General features: G+C 39.4%; 1 protein-coding gene across 2 annotated transcripts in view; it reads left to right on the forward strand.

Moving 5' to 3' along the window:
* PCCA (propionyl-CoA carboxylase subunit alpha) overlaps positions 1-23,595 on the forward strand; it is a 294,708-nt gene that overhangs the window by 229,615 nt on the left and 41,498 nt on the right. For both annotated transcript variants that reach the window (XM_054188011.1, XM_054188012.1), the window contains one exon: positions 4,943-4,996. In XM_054188011.1, the coding sequence (XP_054043986.1) occupies positions 4,943-4,996 (54 nt within the window). The remainder of the gene's footprint in view (positions 1-4,942; positions 4,997-23,595) is intronic.

Below are 23,595 nucleotides of genomic sequence, written 5' to 3' on the forward strand. Positions count from 1 at the left end.
TTGGTAACACTGCTAGTCTGGGATCACATCCCTGACTGGGATTTTGCACAGTGGAAATGGGGTGCTAAAATGAAGTTCTACTTTCTCCAAAGGTTCTAGGAGGAGAGGGAAAAAGATACTGATAAAGCCAAACCAATTGTCACATTTTTGACAAGATGATCACGGTTTCACAGCTACTTACTTGGAACAGGTTGCCCAGAGAAGCTGTGGCTGCCCCATCGTGTTCAAGGCCAGGCTGGATGGGTCTTTGAGCAGCCTGGTCTAGTGGGAGGTGTCCCTGCCCAGGGCCAGGGGGTTTGGAACTAGATGGTCTTTAAGCTCCCTTCCAACCCGAACCATTCTATGGGAGGGATCTGTGTGGATGATGGAGCTTTCCAGATGTCCAAGCACCCTCACATACACAAAACCTCATAGATGAGGTACTAGCGGATGAACTTGCTATAACATTACAAAAGAAAATACTGGTGTTTTTTTCCCTCTGACTTCCCTATTGTGGGAATAATTTGTTTCTTAATTAAATCTGTCTGGGGATGATTGTGGCCTATATTTTGCTAAGTTGAGTTTTCAAGAATTTATAAATATTAGCCAAGACGTGGATAGCGCACTCCATTTGAAATCCGTGGCATAAGATGTTCTCAATATTTCTGGTAGTGAGCAGTTGAGATGAAGCAATAGGGGCTGCAAGAACTTCTGCATTCTTAAAAACAGCACAGTGCTGGGAAACCACACAGTGTTTCACTCAATATTTTATCTATAGTCTTCTGTAATGATCTTGGATACTTATCAGTGTTTTTTCTGTTTTGTTTTGGTTTTATTTTGTATGGTCTGATACGTGTTGTCCGACTGTTAATGTAGTCGTGCCGTGGCTTGAAAAAGTTGCAAAAAAACATTGGCTAACTGACAATCTGTACGTTTTCTGCAACAAATGGTCTCCAGTTTTAGTTTCAACAAATAAAGGTGGTATATAGTAGTTCAAGATAAATGTGTTTGGGAAGCTCGTATATATATGATTTCCTTTGCCAGTTCGTGTTCATTTTGACCTGACACATTATTTTTTCATTTGTAAGCAGAGCAAAAAAAAAAAAATTGCTTTTGGTCTGTTGGAGTTGCTTTGTTTTGGTATCATTCCTTCCCTGCAGCTGCTCCCCTCCGGTAGCTTGGAGAGCCCGAGATACCAGAAGATTTGTGGAAAATACTCTGAGGTCTTGTTGTTGCCTAATAATGTCTATGTCGGTTTAGAATCTCTTTCAATAATACATATTTTATGTTTGACTGAGCTTCTTTATCCTTCTTCATGTAAAGGTTGTTATCATTTTTATCTGCAAGTGCTCATCTACGGCTGGCTTAATGTAAAGCTGATTGTAACCCTACTGCATCTTATGATGAATAGATCATTGATACCCAACTAAGTGGAAATAATTTTCTGTGGCAAAGCAGAAGAATTTAAAGTCGTATCACACTAACCTCTGGTAATTTACTGGGATTTACAGATTAAAACGATTATTTGTGAAATGACTGTGGTATAGGATACACATAAGATAGAGGAGGAAAATCAAACGCATTTCGTATGACTGTATACACTTGGCTGTTTTTACATGTGTGCATAAGCATTCTGTTTGTATATACATAGCATATGCAGTATAGCATACTGTAACCTGTGTGTGTAAGAATACATATAATATTTATGTAATACACCCATTTGACAGATTTGAGACTGCAGATGGATTTTTTGAAGTTGCGATTTCTTTTTTTTTTCAGATTTGTTTTAGCTTATTACTTTCTTATAAGGAAAAAAAAAAACTTAACTCATATTATGCTAATTAATTTAGTCTAAAGCTCTATCAGTTGAATCAACCAGAAGAACATCGGTTATGTCTGAGGTTATGTAATTGATGCCAACAGTGTAATTTTACTGTATTGGCAGGTAAATAGTGTTGTTTTTTCTTTGTTCAAATGGTAGACTTCCCTTGCTTTTCGGTGCAAACCTCCTGGTAAACAATTTGCAATTTATTAGGAAAACAATAACAATGCATATAATTAGCTATTTTCTTTTGTTACCTCTATTTGATTACTTTCCTGCTATCACATGTAATACGAAACCATCTATTATGAGGTATAGAATATGTAAATATCTAACTTTACAAGAGAAACTGGAGACTAGTCCTTTTTCTAAAGAGGTGGAAAATAAAAGAATAATTGTTAACCGTGTCCTTTAATTTTCTTGAAAACATCAATTACATTTACAAATCCCAGAAACACAAGCCCACCAGTGGAACAGAAATAACTCCTTTCAATATGCTTCAAAAAATCTAATCACATCTAACAGCTGAGATTTATTTACAACTGTAATTTGAAACATTAATTATGATAATGTGCTGACTTCTTTTGTAACGTGGTTCTCAAAAGCCTGGCAGTTCTCTTTTTGGTCTTGATGTAACATATGTTTTATGACTTGGAGAATTTCTCTACCTTTCTTTCTTGTTTTTGTTTTTTGAAATATACCCAGAAGGGAAATTTGTTTTTCTCCTCTGTGTTAACTGTTTTCTTCACCTTCCCCATTATTTATTTTTTTTTTCTTTCTCCTCACTGGCTGTTAATTCAAGAGATGGTTTTTAGTGCTGATGCTGACTCTTAATGCTACCGAAAACTGAATGTAATGCTTTATATTTTGGACACAGCAAACAGGAGCAGTGAGAGTTTACCATGCTGTGACACCAGTGCGCTTCAGCAGCGTCAGAGCAGGAAAAAGGCTCCTTACATCTTTGCCTTGTCTTGAGACTATGGCTTTAGAAGGTGCCTTCTTCATAGACTTATGTATTTGTCTTTATTAAATTGGTTAATAATTAAAATACTTTCAAAAGTGCTTCGTTATTGCCATGCTATCTGATTTAGTTGTGAGTAAAGAGAATCTGTGTGAGGAAATACTTTAATGATTTGGTTTTCAGTTGTGGAAAATAAGTCAAGTTGTCAAAATACCTGGCTTTACTTTGAAAGCCTTTAAAGAAAATGACAAAAGGGCTGTATTTTTTGTGTGTGTGTGTGTTTTGTTTTGTTTTTTAAGTTGTGTTTTTCTGTGTGACGGGGAGATTAGCCAAAAAAATGGAATTTTTATTAGGACATGAAAAGGTCTCTAATGACCCTTGAAAGCGGACAAAAGGGTAGCACAATAAGTGACAGAACTCTAACGAGGGTGGAGGGCATTCCAGGAAAAAAAGAAATTAAATCCTTTAATTTTTTTCGGCTTGCCATTTTCTGACAGCTTATCAAGTGGTTGGGACTTGTTTGTTTTGGCATGCAGTTCATTCATTGTAGGCAGCCGGTACTTTGTTCTTCTTTGTGGTTTCCAAAACCTGATTGTGTTTATCCTAGGCTGTGGGAAAAGTGTATATTCCTGTTTCCTTTATAAAAGTAAACGTCAGGTTTTGTATGAAATTTTATTTCCCATATTTTCCATTCCATTAATCATTATTGTTGAAGTATGTCAAGCTTTGGCACATCGTCCTTTGTTTTCATATGATTGTACAGATTGCAGTGTCAGTGTGTGACCTGTTCAGTCAAAAAAAAAAAAAAGCATGTTTGGGTTGTAGTAATTATTACTTCATAAAGTGTAGCTGAGGAATATGCACCATTACTGAAAAGGGATCAGAATTTAATTTATTACTATTAAAATTCTTTCTGGGGATATCTAGCTATTGTTGTATAGCACTTTCTCACTTACTCTAGAGAAGACAAGACTTAAGGGAGCCATGATAATGGCTCTTTGCATACTTGTAAGTGGCTGTAAAAAGAAAGGGAATAATCTGTGTTTCCTGTCTGTGATGAAAAAGAGGAGAATGAATGTGCTGCAGTTGCAGTGAGGGTTTAGTCAGATATCATGAAAAAAGTTTTCTAATGATAAGGATGCTGAACACTGGGATAAATTCCTTAAGGAGACTGTGAAATCTCTGCAATAGAAAGATTTTAAGAATGGGTTAGGCACACATTGTTTGGGAGTGACACAGGTGTGTTTTGATTCTGCTGGGGGTACTAGATGAGAAGATCTCTCAAGATGATTTGCAGCCCTGTATCTAGGTTTTATTGTCTTTAAAATGCTGAAGTTCTCCATGCAGCTCTCTGTTTGCAATTTATACTCACCTTCTCAAATCTGTGCTTCTGTACGCATATGTACACCCGGTAGCGTGTAAGTATTAGGGCTGCGTTCTGTGACTAGGGCCCCGATTTTGGGTCTATATATGCAGTAATTTTAACAGCAGGAAGAAAAAGGGAGAAAAAACTTTTCACGTTGAAGGAGATGATTCACAAGAAGAAAGAATTCTTTGTGCGTTTTGCATATTTAGATTACGGATACTACTGTGTTAAATCAATAACATATTTTCTTTTGCATTGTCTTGTGGCTTACTGACAATGTAATATTTGAAGACCGTTTAATAACTTCAATCAACTCCTGAACCACAGTAGGTGACCAGACATTTCATAAGGTCATTTTTTTTTCCAGTTTTCAAAGTAGCATCATTGGAGGTTTGCATTTTAAAGAGAGATTAAAATGTCTCTCATTAGGAGAGAACGAAGCTAATACTAAATGTGAGTAATAGGAATACAGAATCACAAACGTTTAGAGATGGCAAAACCCTCATTATTCATGACATTCATCTTTCTGCAAGCCCAAGGTTGTTCTGTGTTGTACTTGGCCATATTTGTTTTCCTTCTTCAGAAATAAATTTTAGTGAGTTGACTGAAACAAAACCAAAATCTAAGCTGAAGTATGACTTAGTCTTCTAATACTAAAATTCTTAAAGGCAATTGTTATATTTTATCTGCTTTATGTGTAGTTTTGTGTACTTGATTAGTTTTGATTACTTTACAGTGATGTGACAGAAAGAAAATGGAGTGGCTGCAAATTCCGGAGAAGCTTCTAATCGGTTTTTACATCTGTTTTTTTCAGCGGCTTTCTCGGAATGCCTCTGGAGATACGAGCATTCAGTTTCTAGGCACAGTGGTAAGTATCTATAACTATTGTGAAGAGTTATGTTTGTAAAAGAATATAATGTAAACAGAAAGTAGGCAAATGACACTGGCAGCACGTTTACACTTGTATTTGTGCAGGTTAGTATTATGTGTAAATATTCTGAGCTTAACAGCTGAATTTGGGCAAATTTCTAAAGCTGACTTCCAAGGCACAGTGCACAGTATCTGCATTCCACATTTCAATTGATTCAAGTCTGACTCTGTTTCATTTACAAGGGATTTAAGAGTAACTGGTTGTAGACTTGTAAGTTTATTGCAACACACTCAGGTTTGATCCACGTTGGGTTCTATCCCCCTCTTCCCCACCACCTCAACTTCCTGATCTCTGTTGCTTCACCGAATCACATACCCTCACATCCCAGAGGCAGGTCAGTAACTGTTTTATGAAAAGACTGCACAGTAATGTAAAATGTTTTGTGATTCTCCCAGATTTATTTTGTTGGAGAGAAGTACGTTTAAAATCCTAATCAGATTTTACACTGTCGGACACGGTTTACTCAGTAAAATAGATTTATTTTTTTTGTCCGCTATTATCTTGAACAATCATGTATAATATAGAAACTAAAGTTTTGTGTTAGGTGATTGATGCTTATAAACATATATGTGATTGAAGCAGCACCGAATTCTGTGATTTGCGTGATTAAAATGCAATCATTCAATTTTTCCAAGTTCCTTATGCACGTAAAAATAGTTCTGAAAATGAAATAAAATTGAAGTATCCTCTAAAGTAAGTTGTCTTGTTTGCTGCCAACAGGTTTCCCTGTAGTGACGTTAATAGCGAAAAGCCTAGGAATTGAATGTTCCCTTTAGAATTTAGTCCCGACATCTCTGTGCACAGTATGTTTTGGACAAGAGTAGATTAAGTTTACATATGATAGTACTTTCATTCTACTTGTGATTAGTTCTTCTAGAAGTCCTAGGAGGCCATTTTTTTGGGAGGTATAACTCGGTAAGAGTAAACTTAACAAGAATACCTGTAGACTTGCATGTTGTTTTTTAGAGATGTAAAATGCCTCTAATATATTTGCGTCTATAAATATATCTATATATATGCCTGTACATTTATTTGTCTTATTCAATATCAAGCAGAGTGGCAATTAGAAATAAGACATAAAACAAAAGTTTTGTTCTGCACTATTGTATTCGTAATGATGCTTCAGCTCTGGAGTTGCATCCTGCATATGCGAGATTGCTGCCAGCTGACTGATCTGATAGTCTGTGTGTGAGAAGAAAATAATTACTCCAAGCAGATAAGATATAAACACAAATGCAACTTGATAACACTGAAAATATTTTAATTGATCCTTTGTAAGAGGGTGCTGTAGCAGAGAAAATTCCGATTAAGTGTGTATTTAGTGACATTGAAAATCAAATTTGTTATTAAGTTAGATATGAAAACATTTCATATTCATGTTAGAAGTGCCTCAGAGTCTCACTTACAGACTAGAATTCTTGTGCTGGGCCCTGTGCAACAGCAAAAGAAGACAAAAGAGGACACAGTTTTGATGTGCTTTTAGCTTTAAAAAATTGATGATGAAACTGCTAATGGATTGTAATATAGATCAGATCTTCCTGACTAGCTCATGTCAGTTTATTGGATCCTAGTTATTTTAGGAAATCAAGTATGTGATTACAACTAAAATTCTCAAGAGGACTAAAAAGAAAAGCCTGTAGTATTCTATCCACCGTTTTTTATTTAATAGAAATTATGTACACGTCTTGCTGATCAAACCCAGAGAGAGAACTTCAGCGAGCAGGGTAGAGAAGCAGTGGTGAAGTCTGCTTCCCAGGGTTTGCTCTGATACCAGTTTTCCCACAGAATCCAAGCCAGAGTCTGCACCTGTGTTCCTATCAGTTCCTCTAGCCTACTGCCCTTCTCCTTTCCCCAGCGTCCTTTCCTTTATTTAATTTGTCCTTTGCTCCTTTAACATTTTTGCACTTTTCTGATTTCAATTTAGTATCCTCAGCTTAGGTAACAGGGAGGAAGGATGGGTTTACCATGGTCTCCCCTACAAATTGCCTTCACATATAGATACATGGTCTATATATGCGTACGTGTGTGTGTGTACGCATACACAAGTTCAGTCAATCAGAAGAATATAATCTTGAATGAAGGTCCTAGAAATGCATTTTGGGCTCAGCATGGCGTATCTCTTACTAAACCTTTACTAGCATAGAAGTGCAGTCAAGATGGTAAGTGATTGAAAGCAATATTAAGGAGCAAGAAGCTCTTGATTGCTCATTACTATTATAATATATTTTTATCAATGTAATAAACAGCTTGTGGAATTATTACTCTGCTCTTTTCATAGTAGAAAACATTAGGGATAGCTTTGAGCATTCTGCGTTGCTTTTGACAGGGACAAAGGTTGATGGCACTTCAGCGGTGGCAGGCAGCGTGGCGCTCCTGAGTGTACACACCGCTGACCTGTCCATCAGAACGTATTTTTAGACCCAGCTGATCAGGAGCGCAGCTCCCTGGCTTGTCAGGAGGGCATCAGCTTCGATGAACGGCTTCACTTGATTATTTATTTTTTTTTTTGACATTGGACATTAGAAACAATTCTGCTACTGGTTTTTGATAAAACACAAGCCCCTGCTTCGGGAAGCCAGCTGACACTCAGAGGAGAAGTGAAAGGTATGTTCTCTGTTAGAAACATCCTTGCTGTCCGGGTTCTAGCTAGGTGAAGGACAGAGAAAACTACTTTGCAGCACAAAGACAATATTTTAATATGAATTCTGCTGCATAATTATAGTAAACATGTAGACAGTAGGACCAATGTTTCTGCTAGTGTAGCAGTATATTTCTGTTGTTTTGGGGGAGAACAAGAAAACTCATGTTGCTTCCCCTAGTGAAATCAGAGCTTTGAGTGCACACTGTTAGCGTGATTTGAGGGTCTATGTGTATTTTTAATAATAATTTTGTTTGTTTCTGATCACGAGTAGAAATTCTTTGCTACTTGAGCATTTATCTTCAAATTGTAGTGGCACTAGATAGCTTATTTTCTCTGAATTGTTTTTCAGTAGAGGACTGTGAGTCTCAGATCTGATGTAGGACTTGTGCTATTGGAGGATCTACAAGGATGTTTCTGCACAAGCAACTTCTAGCTGTAAGAAATGGTTGGTGAATGGGAAACTACACTGGTTTGGTTTAATTTCCTTGGGATGATAACATTTTGAGTCCTAGTTAAATTTTCAGAACAGATCGTGGGTTATTGCTGTAATTGAGACTGTATGGGGTTTTACTCGTCGTTCTTCTCTGGTGGAGATGACTAGATACCATGTGCTGATGGAGTCCTGCTATTCTGCTACTATAAACTAGAATTGTTCAGATAATGCATTTATTAATAGCATTACTGTAACACCAAGGAATCTTATTGTGCTATAAATTGTACAGAGAAAAAGGAAACAAAGTAATCCATGCTTCAGATAAATGTTCAAAACTGTGCCCAAAAGCAAGAGTAACAGGAAACAAGGAGGCCATCCTCCATGGATTGTCTCCTGCATGTAGGTTTGTAATAAACATAAAAATCTGCAGAAAAATACTAAGATCTATGCACAGGGCTTCTGCTTCAGCCTCTGCCATTCAAAAGCCTCTATGTTTGAGTAGTCTTTTCAGAGGACCAAAGTCCACCCTTCATTCCTCTCTTCCTAGATAGCCTCCAGTTTCAGTCATGTCCCTTGTCTCTTTGTTCCACCTTCTGTTCTCTTACGTGAGAGGAACGTTTTGTGCTGGCCCACTGGTGGCCCCAATCATTTGTTGGTTATTCACGCCTCTGTCAGCTGGACTTCAGCATTGAAATACATCTGGGCAGGCAGCCTTTGACACTAAGAAAGCTGCGGGTATACAGAGAACTACAGATAATTGTGGAAGCATTAAACTTATTCTAGGCTGTGTGTAATGACCTCTCTGTAGATAAATACTGTCTGTATCCTCAGATAGTGAGTGTCCTGGCTCCATTGCATCCGTAACGTCATTGTCAGCTTTGGGCTGCAGGCCATCCTTGACAGGGATGCTCTGCTGGCCCAGTGGAACACTTTCCTCAAATGAGATGGTCCCAGACAGTGAGAATTCCCTCCCCAGCCACAGTGGAAAACTTCAGTGCTCATCATTTGTGCCATTTCTTTGATCTTCTATTCTCTAACATCAGAGCAGCGTATAGAGAAAAACTGTTATTTGTTTCCTCTGTGGAAGGATGAAAGAACATATATGTGACAAATGTTAGTCATATTGCTCAGTATATTACTTGACAATGTTCCTTCAGTGGTGAAGCCGATATGGGAATCCTGGTGGAACAGAGTGGAATTGCTCTGGCCTAAGGATCAAGCCATCTTTAGGTGCTTCTGAGTTTCCTAGCACCGTTTTCTTGCTTCAGCCTTCTCACTGGAGGTTTTTCCATTGCTTCAGTCTCATCCCTGATAGCAGTGCTTTTTGCCACCTTTGATTTACGAACATTTGAAGCTTTGCAGTGGGTGTTTGTGCTCTCTTATGATTACTATTAGCCTGCTAATGCTATGGTTTCTGTTCTTCAGCCTTTTTGCAGACCCATTTAAAATAGTTGAGACCCACCGCCACAACCATAACTGCAAACTCCAGGTTGAGAACACTGAATTTAAGAAAACTAGTCTCTGTCAAGCCCTTGCCGTACTTTTTACCATAATTGGTATATGTTCTAGTACAGTATTGATCACTCAATGACTTTTTGATTGTTCTTTAGCTACTTTCAGATAGACTGGCAAAAGGATGTTTCATACACAGAGTTATTAGTTTTGTATTTTGTTTATGAAGTTGGTCATAAATGGAGAGCTTTATGTAGAGGCATTCCTCAAAATCTTTGCCTTTGCTTCCTGGCTTATTGCATATTCACCATTTACGTATCTAAGGCAATCCTAGGAGCTACAGGTCAGTATACAAACTTTACTTCTCACCGCTTATTCCCCTTCCTGGTCCCTCCTGCCATGACTTGTCTGATTTTGCTTCAACAGCAAACTTCCAACTTTCTGTCCCATTAGTGAGGCTTACAAATTGTCCTGGAACTTTTCAGTCTGTATGTAATCTCATCAGCTTCCAGAGAGCTTCCTCCTTTTTTCTTTCTCTCTGCAATTCTTACAAAGACCAATTAAATAGCAGTGAAAATGGAAGCTTTGACTGCATGAGTCTGATTTAGCTCACAATGACAAATGTTTAACAACCTGCTTCTTTCACCCTTAGAAATCATTGCATTCTTAACAGGTTTTCTTTCTTTCTGCTTTTCTTTCTATATGTGACACTTCAGAAACTAGATACTGAAGATTTATGCAGACTTTCAAACATTGGTTGAAAACCTGCAGAGGGTACAAAGGCTGTATTTATTGGAATATGTAGAGTATTAACCATGAGAAAATAAATATAGTCCCGTAAATATTTATTTTGCAAGCTAGTGTCTTTTTTTTTTAAATGGCATTTTTAGTCTTCCTTCTCACAAGCCTTAAGATTAGGGTCCATGCTGATATAAAGGGAATTCTACTGTTGTATAGATTTTTTTTTTATTTTTTTTTTCTCTTCACCAGCTTTTTGAGGCGCTGTGAACTTCTAGTGGTAGAGCTATCATCAGTAGCATTTCAGTAGTGCAGGAGGAGTCACTAGGAGAAACATGCAGTTGCTTCTGGAAGCATTTATTTCCTCAAGTGCCTTTTGAACGTGGGCAGTGAGAATCCTGAAACTGGCTACAAGCTGCTGCAGTATTCTGCAGAAAGTGAGTAATTCATGCAACGAGGGTTTCACTTGTGAAAGTAGTGATACTTTGGGACATCATTAGGACTCGGCAGAGAGAGTTGTTCCAGCTCACGTGGTGTGGATGATCAGGTGCAGCAATACAGCTACATACACCGTTCTCATTTCAATTCTGTTATATATTTGTTTGTTTTAAAGCAGAAAATACAGTGAATATATTAAAGCTGTCCATTGGGGGCAGACTCTCAAAAGTACCTCAGAGATTTAGACATTCTGGTGTTACCAAAAGCCATGTCCTAAAATCACTTAGATTAGTTTGGGAATCTTGCTCAGGATTCCTTTGGAAAGAGAAATAAGGAAGTGCTTGGATTTCTTTCTGAATTTTGCTTCTGTGCCTTGTGCTACTTCTTGTAGTCTTTGCCGGAGACCTCCTTGAACGAGAAGTGGTGGCGTTAAGCTGCATATATGCCTCTTGGATGGCCAGTGTGAATGTGTTGGCTGGCCAACTGGCTGCTGCCAGATTTCCCTCAGCTGGATTTGTGTCTCTTGTTTCCTTAACACAGACAATGGTCTTCAGATGGTTTGTGGAAACACAGTTACAGTTCTTACAATATTTATAGGTAGTTGGACTTACCTAGCTTTTCTTCAAATGTGGTTGAAATTCATCAGCAGGTTAAAACAGTATATGTGGGTGCAAATGGGATGATTAGATGAAATGAGTTGGGGATGGAGATTAAGAGGCAGAAATCTGGATTGCAAGCCTTGCTTTCTTACAAAACCAGACTGGAAATGGGCTATTACATTTAGATTCTAATGTTTTGCATTTTATTTGTTCATTTTGAATCTTGGCCTTCTCTTCTGTTTTCAATTAAAGTTTTAATTTGCAGAGAAAAAAAGTGTGATAACATCATAACTAGGTCAGAATTCCCATTAACGTCCTTCATATCGGTGGATTCTGTAGTGCATGTGCTATCTGTAGTGTAATAGTCTTTGCTTACAATAAATTACGCCCCGTATCCCTTGGAAATAAGCAAATGGAAAAAAAAGGATTTCTGATTTTCCATCCTTCATTTGCCAAGTTTCTTTCTTATTGAGCTCATTAATGCTTTAATGACAAGGACTGAACTTGGTTGGTTAGCCTGTTACTTCTTGGAACACAAGTGGACAGGTTACTCAAGGGTAACTCAAGAGATTTCCTTCAGTAGACTGAGATTTGCCAATGTTGAAATAGTTATTAGTTGCTTTGTTTGGCCAAAGAAGTATTGTTGGGTGGTTGTTTTTTTTAACTGTATCAAGACTGTTAACTTCATAGTGGAGATCTAGTGTTTTCTTCTGAAGATGATGTCTACTGCCAGCTAATAAACATATGTGTAGCCCATGTTTTTAAACAGCTTTTTGATGGCTGCAACTTTGGCATTTACCCAAGAATTGTTTAGGAGGTATTAATTTATACGGCTTTGAAGCTTAAACAGGGATCTTAATGAAACAAAGGCATTATGAAGTTAGTAAAGTTAATTTAAGTCTCTGAATGTAAATTTTAAATGAAGTTTTTATTGATAATAAATATACTTTGTTTCTCATTAGTCTTCTAGGCTTCAGTGGTAATATCAGTAAAATAAACATGTTTTACAAAGATTTAACATTAAAAATGCTATTAATATGACCCTTGGTACACCAGCACAATTAGATTTCAAAGTGAGCATTTAGGATGTAACAGCGATTAATGACAACCATCGAAAACAATTTTGAACTCCATCAGTTTAACTCAGGAGGGTAAACTTAATATGATAATTTATCTAGTTGAATTGTATCAGCTTAGCAGGAAAGTATGCAAATATGTGACCCTTACCTAGAATCTAAATGGATGCTGTGCTGATAGATTTATCAGTTCCATTAAAGAACTTTAGGGAACTTTGGAATTTCAGCAATTGTTCCCTTGGAGGCTGAAAACCAAACCTGATCTCATACTGGGACCATTCTGGTCTGCATATTTCCATAATTTGCCTTTGCTACTAATATGACAGCAAGACGCAAATAACTGTTTCTAATAATATCAAATGGAGTTGTGGAGGACAGCATTTTAATGTAGTAAAAGACCTCCCCGTGGGGTTGTTATTGCCACTATAGAACAGCAGTTACACAGTTGCAACAATAGTCTCTTAATTGATTCGTTTAATTAGCAAGAGATGAAGCTTGTGCTGCATCTTGTCATCTGTTATCATGGGGGCGGCTACAGAGAGAATCTTTGCATTTGTCACTCTTTACAGTCAGGTTTAAGTAGAAACTTCCAAACGCATTTCAGCTCTAGAGGTGCGGGTTGGTAAGAGCGTTCTGCGAGTGTGCTTCCACTCAGGTTTTCAGTGTGAGGACACGTCTGGTTTAAGAATCAGCATGGCGTCTGGTGTAGAATTTATGACAAAGCACTGTTTTACTGGGGGAAAAAATCTTAATCCAGCTACGCTGAGCATTTCTAACCTAAATATGCAAATCTAAGTATTATAGGAATGGTGGGTTATTTGGGGCATCACTGTTGTAACAGTTGACTAGATTTACTTGGAAGAAATAGGGTCAGATTAGCGAAACCGGCCATCTGCCTTGATTGCTTTTTCGTGGCACTTTTGTTTCCAGACTAGATAAACAATGAGTTACAGGAGCACATGGTCCATGGTAGGAAGCATGTGTAAAACAGGGACTTTCTTTGTAGTTGGTTTTCCCCGGAGTAGTTATGAATACAGATACAGTGTTGTGCTTGCTTTTGGGAGATGAAGTCATTTTTCACTGGGATCGATTTTATTTAAATCTTAAGGGTATGTAAACAAATACATTTTAAAGGCACGTAAATATATTGAGAGCTTCAGTTTCATTTTTCGCCTCTCCTTGGCTTAGTTTTTTCTTCTGTTCAAGGTTATTCTTCCTTATGGAAGGAAATATTTCTAGAGGAGGACAAACTTCTTGTTAAATGCTAATTAAGAAAATGAAGGTTACGTTGGCATACTTCCATTGTCATAGCACTGACCTAAAATAAGGGATCTCTTACTAATCTGAAATAAATTAGAGGGGGAAGCAATTCTGTGCATGTGGAACACTTGAGATGTCTATCCCTGATCTATTTTTTAAATGACTGTGCTTTGGAGTTTGGGGTTTTTTTGTTTGTTTTTGGTTTTCTACTTGTGTGCTGTAGTGTTGGACGTGCCACCTAATTTTGGAGTACGATGGTGCTGACAATCCGTGCAGCAAAGGGATAATGTGCTGTTAGAGAAGGCATCTTTTTTGGGACAATTTAAATGAAGATTTAGCCTGCTTATCGTTAAAGATCCCATGGTAATTTTCACAAGGTTCTGAGATCGCTTCGTATTCTGAGAGTCTTGGCCAAAGTCCACTTTGTGTAATTACCTTCTGTCTGCACAAATCCCTCATGCAATTTTAGATGTGTTTGGTGTTTTTCACTTCCTGTCCTAAATAGTGAAAATATTGCCACACGCTGCTCACAATGACTGTGGGTTGTATCCTAAGTTCAAATAGATTCCTGTAAGTTACCTTAGTGAATTTTGTTTTCCCATTGTTAAAGCACTGGAATACTTGACAAAATGTGAGTAAACAGTCGGATATGTAATTAAATTCACAAACTGATGAGATAACTCCAGTTTTTTGACTTTTCTGTTTCATTGCATTTTGGCTGTCTGTGAGGTAAAATATCTCCGCTGCTAGGACCATCACTGAGGGAAAGGCCGACTCTCGGACCATGTCAGAGGTCAAACTTAACACATTGCACCGTGCTTTGAAGCAGGTGGGGAGCCGGTGTGGGGCTCTAAGTGCTGTCATCATGTGCTCAGTTGGCTTTTACTTGCTTTCCACACTTTTTTGTTCCCACAACTGAAACCCTTGCCTGTGCATTTGTCTCTTAACTACAACCGGTTTCAGTTCCTCTTTCCAGATGCCTTTCATGGACTCCAGAATATGTGTTCAACCATGCTGTCTTTAAAATGGTCTGCTTCTGTGTTGTCTCTTTTGAGGGGATTTATTGCCTTATACATGAAGTTCACTCCTGTCTTCATCACAAAAGCCTTATATTACTTTGTCATATGCCATCTCAAATCTTTTTTCCTGGTATTTCATTTGTCCTTTCTAGTCATCCTTTCTTTGATTTTTTTCTTCCATATTTATCTTCTCCATCTTTTCTCAGATTGCTTCTCTTGTGCATTTCCTGTGTCAGGTTTTTTTGAGGCCTACTTGGTTTTTTGCTAGAGATATCCATGGGTCAAGAAGTATTACTAATAATCTGACATTAACTTCCATGTTTTTCTGTAAGTAGCATTTAGGAGAAGCATGGGGGTAAGAATGAACTATAGAAAAATTGCTATGCATCAGCCAGTCATACAGCTACTGGAGTTAACGTGTAAGTATTACGGACAGGGAACACCAGGGACTGTTATAAAACAGAAGTCTTTCGTTTGTCCCTATTGTGTATCTTGCAGTATCTGGATCCAGTTTATTCATTGCCTGTAAAATCTACTATTAGCTTTCAGTTGATATTTTGAAGCTTTGCAGATTTTTCCAAGCATTCACTTAAGGCTCTATGCAAATAACAGGGGAACTGAATTTACCAAGCAAGAACAGACAGTTTATTTCACTTTTTATGAAAGTAAAGTTTCACATAAATTCTCTTCTGTGGAAAGTAGACCAAAAATTACGTTAACGATGTTTTAGCAAAGATCTTGTGTGTCCCTGCCTATCTGGAGGACAGCAATCCACACCGCTGCAAATGTTCATACTCCATCTTCGTTTTCGTTCATGGCATTTGATATTTATAGCCCTTGCCCATAGCAAGGCGAAGGAAGGTGAAGGGCAGAGCAGTTGTAGTAGGAAGTATCATGCTTGTGTGACCATCTCCCAAACGCCAGTCTCATGTCTTGGAGAGATGCCATGTTGGCAGGGTGCACAGGAAGTATTTGCATAGCAAACTGTGTTATGAGCAGCAGAACCACAACAAAGTTCTTCCTGCATCTGATGATAATTGTTTGATTGGGGGGGGAGGGAGGGAGAAAAGGGAGGTCAGGGCAATGTGGATGAAAAGGAAAGGCCCGCACTATTGTAAGGACAGTGAAAACAAACTGCCCCAGTGCCAAAGAGCTTCAGCGTAGACGATACAGCAGCACTGAATGGGATGTGGGAATATTCCATTGAGGCCGAAAAGCCCTGTGGGTAGGAAAGCCGTGGTGATGTCCTGTGCTTCACTGCTACCTCCTTCTCGTCCCTACCTTCAAAGCGATTTCTCCTCACTTGCCCTCAGAACCAACTCTCACTTACTGCTTTCTTTGATGTCAGTCTTCATATGAGGAAAAACAAAGATGCTAGAATTTTAAAATACTTACATTAGTGTTCTGTTACATGTCTTTGGGCGTTCCTTGTTTTTTTTGTGAGGGTTTTGTGTTATTTTGTTTTTTTCTCCCTAGGTTTATCTTTTAGTTATAAAAGAGTCCCAGGGAAGCCCTCCCTTAGCCTTGTGAGTTCCAAGCCCACTGTTAACATTTAACAAATACTCAGCAAGCAGAACAACCTGATGTGGTTGCTGTAACAAAGCCAGATCTGGACACTGCATCAAGAAGATCACAGCTAAATCCTGAAAAGCATCTGTCCCACAGCCTGTTTTTGACAGACTGACTTTGAAAAGGAGTACGTGGTGATGGAAATATTCTGGTTTATGGCATGAAGTGATGGCTTTTTACAAGGCACAAACTGTACTAACGTTTCCTGTAAAGTAGACGATACCTTCGAGAAGTTGGGAAGCATCTCAACGTGCAAGAGAGGCAGTGAGCTTCTCCACCCTTAAAATGTTTCTCACCACGCTGCAGGCAAGAGGAAAACCCAGAGTGTTACTGTTTCCTAATTTATGTTAAATAACCCAATAGAAATGCAAAGTTACATGTGAAGTAACTCTAGAAGTGCACTAGCGCTCTTGGAGAGGACAGAGAAGACTCTCATAGTCATAGAATATTTGAGGTTGGAAGGGACCACACAGCCTCTGTCCATTCAAAGCAGGGCCAACTAGAGCGGGCTGATCAGGGCTGTGTCCAGCTGTCTTTTGAATATTTAAGGACTCCACAACTCCACATCTTGACAATGTATTCAGTGTTGTTGCAAATTCTTGGATGTCCCTGAAGGCTTTACAGGGCAGTGACACAGAAGTAATATAGATGGAGAAAATCAGGACAAGCAATTCCAGGTTTGCGGTAACGCTGAGTGTAAAAGGGAATAATCATTCTTTACAAGAGCTTGTATGACTGCACTGAGAAGTATCCAGTTGAGGAGAGGTCAGAACCTCTACTTCTAATCTGAAAAAGGATGGATGCTTGTGGCGGAAATATAGGCATGGAGCAGAATGCGCTGGTAGTGTTGTAGAGTTTGAAGATCAAGAGAGCTCTGGCTGGTCAATGCCTCTTAACCTGTCAAAATCCAGCTGGAAAGCGATGATGGAAGCTGTAGAGAAGGTTAAGAAGAGATTATTACCAGAAGTGAATTGAACTCTCAAACAGTCTACCATTAATGCCCTCAAGGAATAAAGATTTTAATAGAAACATCTGTAGGGTATGCAGAAAACAAAATATCAGAGGCAAAGTGTCAAGCAAAAGGAATCTGTATAGAACGGAGGGCTTCCCCACCCAGTAAACACTTTATAACCATGTCGTGGTCAAATGCTAAAAAGTAAATGCATGGGTTTTGTAGATGTGTGCGAGTTCACCACTTTTGGATGGTATTAGAGAGAGAAACTTGGAGAATCTTAGGTGCATGCTTCAATAACATAAGGGTTCACTGAGAAAGTAAGAATTAGAAAAATAGTATCAATGCTCTCTGATTAATTTCCCTCCATGATCTTGAAGGGTCAGCGGTTTGGTTTTTTTGCTCTTTTTGGAGTTTTCCTTTATTATTAGGATTATGATTGCTGGCTCATTTCCATGCAGGTTTCCCTACATTGTTATTTGCTGTGCTCCAGAAGATCTACCTGGAGCAAACAGTGCCTTTTACCCTTCTCCCTTTTAACTCTAATCGTAGAACACTTGTTGAGAGGCATAAGGGACCAAAAGCCAATGAGTTCCCTGGAATTCAGGAAGGAGGTTTCACAAGCACATCACTTGTGCTTGTGATGATGTGATGTGGACCCTCTTTGGTTCATCTGTTGAGACCATGCATTAGCAGAGGTCATTTTGGGGCCAGAGACTGATTCAGTTGTATTCTTTTCAGGTGGGGAAGCTCCTCCAGCTTTGTGCCAGCTCTGGAAGCATTTTTCAAACCCATGTGCTGTTTCAGTTTTGGTTGTGTTGCAGGTGGCACAGATTGGTTCCAAAATGACTTTCGGCATCGTTAGACTGGTGGGAGGCCCCTCCAGCTGCAGATAAAACAAACTGCTTATTCTGCTTGTGATTTTCTCCATCCTGGCTTGGTTTGTGGTTCATGAAGTCCATTCCTGCTCTGCTAGAATTACATTTGAACCGGCATCAGTAATGTGAGAGATGTAACAACTTACCTGAAACATCTCATCTGAAAACACATTATTCTCACTGTCAGATGGCCTTGCATCGTTGTAAGGCTACGCTGTGTGCATATGCTGAATTGAGTGGTTAGCCTCAAGTTACTGACAACTCTGTTCAAACCGGGCACTGGCTGCCAAAGAGCTTGGACGTGCTGGGAGTTGGAGAATAGGCGCCCCAATAGCTAGTTGCGTTAAATGGAAGTAGGAGAGTCTGAGCCAAGCTCTCTTCCTTGGGCTTGAAGGAAGCAGGGTGGACTCCTGTTTCCGTAGATGCCCTGCAGTGTCATTCTGGGTAGTGAGGGAGCAAGGGACTATCAGAAAACAGAGTGAGGCAACTACTTGAGGTTGTAGTGGAGATATCAGGTCGTTGGAACTCCTTTCCCTTAGATTTTGATGAGCAGAGTAAAAAAAGTCTGAGATGGAATTCAGGCTGGAGGCTGTGATTTCCACCTATTTTCCTATATGACAGTGTGAGATGTCTAGCATGAGCGAGTCAGATGCTTGGTTTTACGCACAGACTGCAAACTGAATGGCACATATTTGTTTTTGGTTTCGCTACAGACTGTCATGCTCCCCGGGCCATCGTGGCCTCTCTGCAGCGGGAGATGAGCAGCGGAGAAGTTCCCCTGCAGAAAAGCTTTGTACAAACGCAGCTGCTTCCTAGGAAACTCACTGCCGCAGGCATGCTCAGTGTGAAGATGGGGCTTGAAGGCTATTGGAATATGCCTCGCTCTCTTGTGTCCAAACTAGAGCCGCTTCTCAGGACCTGAAGGATTTGTCTGTGCCTGACAGCTCAGAACTAGACCTCCAGGGCAAAGCAACCCGGCTCTGTGCAGCCCTCCTGAGCGCAGCCTGAAACTGCTCTGTTTTGGTTTCGATCCTTTTTTCATTTAGTGTCAGGATTTCCTTATGTAATATACGGCTAAAAGTGATTTTAAAGCACTTTGGCTTAATCGTGTTTTTGTTCCCCACCCCCACGCTTTTATGTTTGAAGGCTCCATTAGTGTCCATAACAAAGAGAGAGTAACACAGATGGTAAACATTTTTACCACAGAACACCAGCAGCGAACACCATATCACTGATTTAGGAGTCTCTGTACTGTGCTTGCTCAGCTGTATATAATCACTCTCATTTCCTTCCCTTGGGTTTCTGGCCGGCTTCGGGAGACTTTACTGGCATGTTCAGTGAAGTCTCCCTGGCATCGCCCTGCTATTGCTCCGTTCTCATCTATGCCATTGTGCGGAGTAAGAAGCTCCATGCCGGAGCCTGGTGTAAGCGTTTGCCTGGCGTGCTCTCTGATGTTCAGAAATGTTTTTTCACCAAACGTATGAGGCTAAAATTAAAACTCTTTTGGGTGAGGATGATGTCTGCCTTAGCTGCCAGGCAGCCGTAGTGCTTTTGAATGCCTCCCAGATATAAAAGATAATAAACCCAGGGAACTGTGATTAGCCTTGCATGAGTTTTGTGGGATAGTTACTGTGGTGGAAGCTAGCGTGCGTTTGGTGCAAAGCAATGGTGTTTTTAAAATGTCAGTTTTCATTCTGGGAATGCTGATAGAAAGGAAAATGCTATGAATAAGGGCTGATGGCTCTCTGTAGTAGTTCAAATAAAAGTATAAAAAAGTAATTCAGTTTGGTGCAGCGTTTTACCAAGCTGACTAGCTGGGAGGTTCTTGTTTTATCTTCCTTTTTACTTTTCTTTGTACAAACAAAATAGCAAATTTACGCTCTGTCTATCAAAAATGTAGGTAGCTTTTCTTTTGTGCTTAGATAAGAGAGATAATCTCTAACTAAAATTTCACATTAGCATTCTGCTTGTAAAATAAAACGGTGTCCTTTGGGCTGGAGAAGTTTTTTAAAAAAAACAAGTGTGCACTACAGTCTGTGTTGTAGTAGCCCATTTTTGGTGACTTGTTTACTGGTGTGTCTTTCATATCCAAATTCTTGGCTACAGACAAAGCATTCAAATAGCTTTCTCATTGTCGAAAGACGACGACGATGAAAAATGTCTGAAATTGGAGCCAAGTTCACATTCTCTGGAGTACCGTTTCAGCCTTTGGGAGCGCAGTCTAGTGCAGAGTAACTGAAAACTCTAGCTAGGTTTGTTTGAACAATCTAAACTTAAAGAAGAGACAGCAAAACAAATACTTTTTAATTCTTGTGCTTTTTGTATTTACACTGGCGGTGGTGTCTTCCTCAGATAAAACGTTTTGATATTAAGCAGTTCCTCTAATTTTACTGGGCTCTGTTTCTTTTTATGGTAACACACACTGTGCAGGAAGGTCATTATACGGGAGAAAAAAGCTGTCAGCATAAAAGAGAAAGTTAACATTGCACATGTTGTCTTTGTTTATGGGGTTCCTGGAATGTGTTGTGAATCGAGCCAAATGATGGCTTAAATTGTTCTTTTTAATATTTTGGACAGCCTCTCTGTGCGTCCTGCCAGTAACAGGTACTTCACCTTGCAAGTCCAGGTTGTGAAACTGGCTGTGAAAGCATCTCGAGTGTTTCCTTTGGGTGTTGCTAGTACTTGCTTTAAAGACCGTTTATACTTTTGGTACAGTTTGGGGGAACATGATCGTTGTTACATTCAATTAACCCAACTGGGTGTGGTAAGAACATTGAAATTAATAGTGAAACATGTACTGATTGCGTATGCGAAGGCAGTTTACGTTAGCGTTGGTCTCAGTGTTGCCTGATGACTGTGCATCACAGGGAGCCTTGCAAACTGTGTTGGTGATTTTTGTCTCATTTAGTATTGCATTAACATCTGTGTTAGAAATGGCCATTCATCAGCTGGTAGTTTTGTTTGAGTTCCAGAAGAAAGATGAAAGAAAATGCAGCTACTTTACATTTTTTGAGTTCCATCCCCCAACAGGTTTCATGTCTAAGGTTAAACCAGGGCAAGGGAGTAAAAAAAACCCTGAATTAACTGTTAGGTTACGTAAGCAGCAGTAAATTCTTTAATTTTCCACCTTATTAAAAGAAGAGTAAACCCCTGTCTCCTCTAAGCCAAAACTACTGCCTTCAGTTTCTACGTGAAATGAGGTTTCCTCATAAAGTGCCATGGGGCTGACCAGGTGTTCACTGTCTTAGGGATTCCTGCCGAACCAGTCCTGCACAGGAGTGGGGAAGGAGCCCTGATGACTTGGGACATAAGGGATCAAATCAACAATTAAAGGATAATAGTGAGTTGGGAAGGAAAGGGAAGATGACTAGCCAGGAAGGATTAGCCTGAGTCAGGAACAAATTTCCTGAAATTATACTCAAGCAGGTGCTTAAAGGGAGGTGGGTTATTCTCTTTTCAGAAGCGTGTGAGCCAGCTACAAGGAGGTCTGAGAGGCCAGCGAGAAAGAAACTTCTTTGGGGAAGAGAAGGACACCGCCTCGTAGGGTCAGGGAGAAAGTAACATGCTCTTGGAAGACAACAAGATTTCTGCTCCTCCCTGTGAGAGGCAATGTGTGTTGTACCATGAAGGAAGTTAACGTGCTGGCCCACCGACCCTTTTCCATTTGGGGCAAAAGGAGTGTTTAAATAGCTAGTATATGTATATTCAGTGTGTTTTCTTTGTATAATATTGCTAGATATTAAAAGCAAGGCTTGCCAAAAGGAAAACAACTGACTGGTAGAAACTAGAGAGGCAAGTTCCATGGGGAAAACCAGCATCTTTTATTAGACCAGCTGATGATATTGGGGCGGAAAAAAGGCAGCACCTAAGATCTTCGCCTGTTCCCTGCTGCAGCGTCAGCGGGGAAGGGGAGATAAGGTTTTGCCTGAGACCCTTTTACAAGCTCCATCTCTGTACTTTGATGTTGGGGAGTTGGAACGAGAGCAAGGGACAAACTGGATGTGGGCACGGGTGAGGAGAGGGCTTGCAGGTTCTGCTAGGAAGAGCTGGCGTAGCATGATCTGCTGGTGCAGTGTGAGCATCATCTTGTGAAATGGCCTGGCATTAACAGATATTACAGCTACCTGCATTTAGATATTACAGCTACCGGTGTTTATTTTTATTTAAAATATTCTCAGATAGGTTTTGTTACCTCAATTGTATGCACATCTGCCTTGTGAATCAAAATGAGGATTTGGTTTTCTCATTTGCAATGTGTTTCATTACACTGGATTCCTTTACAAGCCAAGCTGGTATTTGTTTGGCTGAGTTCATTTTGGAGTTGTATGGGAATGGACACCTCAAATGCTAATTTCTGACTTTTATATGCACTGTAACACCTACATTATTTCTTTAGGGATTAGCATTCTTTAGGCAACGGTTTTGTTCAGGAGCAATTACATTAGTGTTCAGTAAAGCTGAAATTGTGTATTTTACTCTTTATTAAGTATTTGTCAAAGCATCGGTATCCATTAAACACTTCTCCCACCTAAAGGAAGAAAGCAGAGTTTATTTGGATGTCAGTGGTTTCGACATACTGCTAACTTCTGGCCTCAATCTAACGAAAAAGGAGTGAGACCTGCAAATACCAAGTATATAGAATTCCAGTGTATTTTATTGGACAAGGAAACTATATGTTAAAAAAGCACTGTACTTTGAATGATTTCCAAAATATATTGTTGGATTTAAAGTTGTGAAATGTAATTGCTTCTGCATCCTGGCAGAGCCACAGGATCTGGAGCGGCTTAAGAAAAGTGAAGACCGAAGGCCAGATTTTTGGAGGCAACTTAGTCCCACTAAAATTAATGCAAGCTAGGCACCTAAATGCCTTTGAAATCTGGCTCTGAGCCTGTAGTTTTTGTTCCTGTTAATACTTTGGACATTTCTTTATGCCAGCCCTTCAGTTCAACTCAAGGAACAGGAGAGGGATTTCCTGTGTCGGTCAGCAACGTGCTGTTTAGCACCGGAGCTAACCCCAAGAGCAGGGCTGGGCAGTGTTGCTCTGGGACTCGCTCTACATTAATATTGCTCTAGTAGGAGTCAAAGTTTAATTGCCAATGCGACATTTGACTCCGTTCTGAACTACAAATAAGGTCTGAAGTAAGGAGGATGTCAAAGAACAATTTCCCCTTCCCTCCCCCGACTTTTTCCCCACCCCCGCCCCTCGGGTTTTGGTGTTCTTCGCAAGACATGTTTTAGGAACAGAATATATATCCCATCAACATGGACATCATTGAACTGAACTTGTTGTGTAGTCATAGTTTTCTTTTATGTGGGTAATAATACCATGCCATTTGTAAAGGGAGGAGCAACCTTAGAAAATCAGGTTGGAAAATAGCTAAAAAGTATAATTTTTTTCCATCAAATTATAAAACTGTACTGTGCTAGCTGAAAGCACATAATGAGTAGGAAGTAAGCACTAATCTGTTTGGCTCTGTCTGA

The sequence above is a fragment of the Rissa tridactyla genome, chromosome 1, assembly GCF_028500815.1.
Source record: "Rissa tridactyla isolate bRisTri1 chromosome 1, bRisTri1.patW.cur.20221130, whole genome shotgun sequence".
Classification (NCBI taxonomy): domain Eukaryota; kingdom Metazoa; phylum Chordata; class Aves; order Charadriiformes; family Laridae; genus Rissa; species Rissa tridactyla.